At 42.2% G+C, this 6,549-nt stretch overlaps 1 protein-coding gene across 2 annotated transcripts in view; it reads right to left on the bottom strand.

Annotated features, from left to right (window-relative positions):
* Positions 1-1,243: 1,243 nt before the first annotated feature.
* Positions 1,244-6,549, bottom strand: part of LOC311136172 (zinc finger and BTB domain-containing protein 16-A-like) — a 133,938-nt gene continuing 128,632 nt past the window's right edge. For both annotated transcript variants that reach the window (XM_084170266.1, XM_084170267.1), the window contains exon 7: positions 1,244-5,289. In XM_084170266.1, coding sequence (XP_084026392.1) covers positions 5,060-5,289 — 230 coding nt within the window. In that variant the 3' untranslated portion in view covers positions 1,244-5,059. The remainder of the gene's footprint in view (positions 5,290-6,549) is intronic.

Raw genomic sequence — 6,549 nt, 5'->3', positions numbered from 1 at the left:
GCAGCATTTAATCTCTTTTATTTATTTTTTATTTTTTTTACACTCCATCAGAGAACACTGAAATGTTACAAAGAGATGTGTCTGATCCTAAACTGAAAGAAAAACCCCTCTAAATCAACAGACAGATGCTGGGATCCGTGGCACAATTCACACATAGGAAGCAGGACCACAGACACAGCACGTCGCTGGAAAAGACAAAGGACCTTTGCAAAGCTCTAATGCAAATTAAATCATTTTTATACAAATGACAACAAAAAAAGAGAAATAAAATAATAATTGGGCACCTTCTAAGATTAGGCTGAGATTAGGTGCTGAGGTAGACGAAAACTATAACAATTCAAATCATAAAAACACTATTTTCTTAATACAGACCAACTCGACTGGCACTTGTGCTGTCACAACAAGGAAGAAAGAAACAAAATCACAGACAAGCCAGAGAGAGAGAGAGAGAGAGAGAGAGAGAGAGAGAGAGAGAGAGAGAGAGAGAGAGAGAGAGAGAGAGAGAGAGAGAGAGAGAGAGAGAGAGAGAGAGAGAGAGAGAGAGAGAGAGAGAGAGAGAGAGAGAGAGAGAGAGAGAGAGAGAGAGAGAGAGAGAGAGAGAGAGAGAGAGAGAGAGAGAGAAGCTTTGTAATGCTTGGTCCGACAGGGCAATTGGTCCTCAGTGCTAATATAAAAAAGACAATGTCTTGGTGCTTTGTTACTCAAACAGTTTAGTTTAGACCTCAAATGGCACATGCATGGCAACACTGCATAAAATGGCTACTCGTTCTAGAACACCACACTGAAACACAGAGTGCCTACTCCAGGGATGCCATGATTTCGTACGGCTAGTCTTTAAAAAAAATATATTTTTAATGTAATTTCGAAACAAGTACTTTATAACAAAGAAGTCGTAATATTAAGCTGGGGCAACACTATGGTTTTGACAAGCTGCCAAAGTGGTTGGAAGGACATTAACTGCTCAGCAAACCTGTTGCTGACAACAAAATATTATCAATGAAAAAACATACTTCGACTTTGATTTCCAAAATGAACAGGCAACGGTCCTTCAGAACAGATTTAAAACGAAAAATGCATACAATTTCCATGGCCCGGGAATGTTTTATCATCTTTAAATCTTATACTGTCATGCTTCATAATCTGTATTTTAGGGACATTTATCTTCCTTGCTTTTTGTGCGTAAACGAGTTACATTGCTTTTTGGTGTCAATTACTGATGAAGAACAAAAAACAAAACATCAAAGGTGGTTTGCCAACTACCAATTTTAGGCTAAAGCAGTCCTAGATGACAGCTCCTTTTTTATTCTAAATCAGAAATCAGGTCATCTCAAATCGTCATGACATCCCTAGAGTGCTGGAGACACCATTTATTATCTTCTGAAAGTACAGAAACTAAGCAGATATAGATGGACATTTTTGTTGAACAATTTCCATTTTAGGCACAAAGATAATACAGAAACATCAGAGTAACATTGAGGGAAGAACTATATCAATGCCAATGTATTTTCTTTCAACATGTCAAGAGAAAAGTAGCATAGAGCATTGTTTTCATTTTGTGTCTGCTCTGATTAGTGCATTTTTCACTAATACACGCACACACACGCGGATACGCACTTTCATTTATTCACACACTCACACAAAAAAGTATAAAACATTCAGACAACAATAAGAGCATGTGACTGAATACCTCTAGTCATTGAAGTGTGATGTGATCGTTTCAGGCTCTCTGGCCTGCCACTCTGAATTGGTGACTGAAGTTATTATTATAATGGATGAATATTGGACGAGGGAAATCCCTCAGCTCACAGTGTTCGAGAATCAGTGGCAAGACAACCATGGGCCACTATGACCATGTTCATGTCATCCATTTTTTTGTCACTTCAAGTACAAAAACTAAATGTTGGCAATAAAATTGTGAATGACGTGTACTAATTGATCGACGGCTGCATCCCAGCCATCCATTTTGAATGAACTCTTATTTTTTTTTGGCAGATTTAGTCCTTCACCTACAATGCATTGACATCCAGAAAGCAACAATTACTACAACATGTTCACACATACACATACACACACACACACACATCCAACATTACCAAAGAGGAGCAAGGCAAAAGATTCAAAACCAGAGGAAAAAACTAGGTAAAAAAAAAGAAATACAAATATTTGCCCTGCTGAAACTCTCGACAAATGGAAAGGGACTGACACCGAATACAAAAATATCACAATTTTTATATATCAAACTTCCTCTGTTGGCTCTTGTTCAGGAATACACTCCTTTCGAGAGAAATTGTCGACCAAGAGGATCTCTTTTTTTCTAACCTTCCTTTTTCCGTTGATTACCACTTGCAGTCCCAATTGTCCAGGACACACTACATCGCTGCGTATTTGACCGGTTCTTGGTGGTTCAGCATTGGTGAACCTTCTTTTTTTCACATTACAAAACTACAATTCTATTCACATATTTTCAAGTTTAATGCTTTTTTAAACTCTCTTAGAAGTACTATTTCTTCTTCTACTGCGTAAATCCCGCTTACCCCATACTTAAGGCCTTAAAACCTCTTCTCTGCTCTTAAGGTTACTGTCGGGGGGGTTGGGAAGGGGGCGGACTGTAAGAGAAGAATAAACATTTGTTTTATTTTAATTTTTCTTATCAATCTCTACCATCTCTTACCCTTTATATAAATGTCACTTACACATGTGAAAAGACAATAAATCAACACTTGAAAGCATGAGATGAATTTGCAATGATGCAATAATGCAAAACACGAACACACAGAAAATAATGTGCTTTTGCAAAAATGAAAACAAAACAACTTAGAGGTAGCTTTTAAAACAATGACCGAACCCACCAGCTTTTCAACAAGCAAGGTTAATAAAAAAATACCAAGTTTGGTAACAATAATGCACAAAAATACACAACAATAAAAATCTCTTTTCACCGTGGCACTTAATTTTCGCGTACACATTGCTTTATCACATCTCCCTCGCGCAACAACGCAGCGTTCGGACACACGCTCACAAAAAATAAAAAAATAAAATAAGACAAATAAAAACACAAGCACATGAGGTCACAAAAAAACGAGGTAATTCAAGTACAATGTGCTGAGCTAAATCAAGATATAATAGGAAACGGAGACAAAGCGAAGGAACAAAACCATATATAGAGTTGATTTATTCTGTCTTCTTACTGGTCGCCCCCTGGGCTGGGCAGGCCATGTCTCGTCCAATCAGTGAAGCCCCCCGCCCCCCACCCCCCTCCCCCGCTAATCATTCAGATATGTGATTACCATGGTAACACTGAACTGACAGTGGTGCTCATAATGCCTTCATTATGCTGCCATATGAACAGATATAATGCTTGTCATAACAGGTTACGACAACTTATGACAACATATTTTACACTTATGACAACTGATATAGCACTGTTACAATTACTCATGAAACACAATTTTCCACCTGGCATCACATTCATGGTCTCACGCGACATAACAGTATATATGACCTGTTATAACAGGTGCCATAATCTCCTTATAATTGCATTATGAAGGCATTACGACCACCCCTCGGAGGTGTTACTGGTGCTACTCCTCCACGTCACAGCGCCCTACTGCAATCCACAGCAGCCTTTGTCATTTTGGTCTCCATCACAATGGCATATAGAGATTATGAGATTATTCATGTGAGAAAATAGTTAAATGTTATGAGTCAGTCCATGTACTAAATCTTAGTGTAATTGATGATAATCTGGTTAAATGTATATTAATACCAGTCCAGTCCAGTTAATGCTGTATAGAGATTTATGGTTTAAGAGATAACAGAGCAGCGGCTTCGCAGCGAGCTAACCCCTCAAAAATATATCTGATATAAACATCAAACAGTGACTGTCGTCGTAATGTGTCTTTACCTGTGCAATGAAGCTATGATAAACTATGATGCGGAGCCAAAGATAACGAGATGAAAAAAGTGACAGTCATGGATTGACTCTCGAGATGCTCCGGTGAAACCTGACCGATATGGGAATATCGTCCTCCGTTCATCTCCCTTGCTGTACAAAAGACAACCCTCTGCGTGGGTACGGAGGTGTCGTGCCCCAATCAAATTCAACTTCGCTTCTGCTGATGCAGTACAATAAATGGTGCTATTTTTCCATAGGGCTGGCTGAAATGTGCCACATGGTCCGGCCCTTAGGCTGATTCTCGGGGGCTATCTGAATGGCACTACACCACTGTAGGGGTCTAAGTGCTCTGTGCCACCAGGTCTGAAGATGCACTCTGGTAAACAATGGGATGGGTAGTAGGGATCAAATGTGACATGTTCCTCAAGCAGAACATGACTTGGTGTCCAATCTAATCAAATCAGGAGGGGATCTGTGGTACTGTATCATGTAATGAGAGAATTGACCCACCAAGTTACAGTAGGATACAATCCCATTCCAGAAAAGGTGAGGGTGTCAAAACTACATTTAGGGATAGCCAGTGGTCAAAATGATGGGGAGGTGTGGGTTCAGATAGCCTTTGAGAATCAGTTCAGTTCCAGGTGTGGCTTGGGTGACATCTCTCAAGTCTGTTGGTAGACTTAAGGACAACTGCATCGATGCACTGACGGGTTCTGTGTTAGGCAATTTGACAACTCGAAACAAAACATACATAGATGTACTGAACGACATATGAATTTGAAGGGGAAATGTCCTCTCGGTCAGAACCTCAGTCTTCCTCCGCCTAGCCCTTTTCCTCACTGTGTCCGCCTCTGCCCTCTGCCCATTCGCTCTCTTTGCATTCGAAAACCGCCTCTGCTTCCATTTTGTGTATTTTCTCGCTTGACTTCTTCGCCACAGGCCTCGTCCTCCTCCTCGTCCTCCTTTCGCTCCCTCCTCCCCTTCCTCTTCCTTCCTCAGCCCCCTCCTCCCCTTCCTCTTCCTTCCTCAGCCCCCTCCTCCCCTTCCGCTTCCTTCCTCAGGCCCCTCCTCCCCTTCTTCTTCCTTCCTCAGCCCCCTCCTCCTCCACCTCGTCCTCCACCTCCTCTGCCCGTCCTCCTTCCCCCGGGCTGTCGTCTGAAGGCCTCAGACGTAGCAGAGGTACAGGTAGGTCTTCTCTATCCTCCAGTCTGGGGGGACGTCTTCGGGCTTGTGGCCCTTCATGTGCTTCTGCATGGACGAGAGGCTGGGGCAGTACTCAAGGCAGATGGTGCATTGGTAGGGCGAGGCGCCGTTGTGGGTGCGCAGGTGTTTGATCATGGCCGAGTAGTCCCTGGATCGCTGGTGGCACAGCTTGCACTCAAACGGCTTCTCACCTGGGGAGGGTGACAACAACAACAACAACAACGTCAGACTGAGGAAGGGAACTCTACATGACATGCATTGTACACTGAGTATACAAAACATTAAGAACACCTGCTCTTTCCATGACATAGACTGACCAGGTGAACGCTATGATCCCATATTGATGTCCCATTCAGAGGGTGAATGGGCAAGACAAAAAATGTAAGTGCCTTTTAACGGGGTATGGTAGTAGGTGCCATGCACACCAGTTTGTGTCAAGAACTGCAACACTGCTGGGTTTTTCACGCACAACAGTTTCCAGTGGGTATCAAGAATGGTCCACCACCCAAAGGACATCCAGCCAACATGAAAACTGTGGGAAGCATTGGAGTCAACATAGGCCAGCATCCCTGTGGAAAACTTTCAACACCTTGTAGAGTCCATGCACCGTTGAATTGAGGCTGTTCTGAGGGCAAAAGGGGGGTGTTGCAACTCAATATTAGGAAGGTGTTCCTAATGTTTGGTATACTCAGTCGTTCCTACATTTACAAAGCAGACTTGACAGATACGAGCAGGTTGTCAATATGTTACCAACTGTAGCAGATTAAAGTATCAACTTTCTTTTAGAGCTTCTTACACTTTTGCTAGCAGGAAGATAGAGATATCTAGTGGTCTCAATTAGCAATGACTATCATGTCTACAAAATTCCCACGGCCAAATTGAAAGGTGCATGTCATCGTGGATAATGATATTTCATATAGTGCTGCTGTGCAGCAATGGCTTTAGAATCAATCTCTCAACTGCCCCTATAATGTGCTTTCCAAACCAAACCCCTGCATTCAATTATACTGATGTACATTTTGCCACATCTAAATGGCTAACACTTCAATCACAAAAGGACCTATGCCATTTTGAAACACCAAATCACAATTTCAATTTGATTACATTTGATTCTCGACGGTTCCAAAGCCGCTACATTCCTGTTCATGTGATATTCAGGACCAGAACTCCTCCTAAACGTGCAAATGATTAGAGTGATGGCAAGGAATAATCCCCAGCGCTCAATCCGACAGGCGCAAATTAGACATGTAAATGCCGACCTTTACCAATGGCATTTGAAATGAGGTGTCGCATGTGATCGGGCCCTGAACGACACAGACGCTCACACCACGTTACACAGAGAGAGAGGCATCTCGTCACTGGCTGCCGATAGATATCTCTCTGATGTGTGTCCCTGCATCTACTCCTATAGTTTTCTTTTTCGACGCATTGGACCTGGCCAACCTTGACCC

The sequence above is a fragment of the Coregonus lavaretus genome (assembly GCF_964263955.1).
Source record: "Coregonus lavaretus genome assembly, chromosome: 10".
NCBI classification, from domain to species: domain Eukaryota; kingdom Metazoa; phylum Chordata; class Actinopteri; order Salmoniformes; family Salmonidae; genus Coregonus; species Coregonus lavaretus.
Note: the sequence above shows the minus strand (reverse complement) of the source record. Positions and strands in the feature narration are given on the sequence as shown.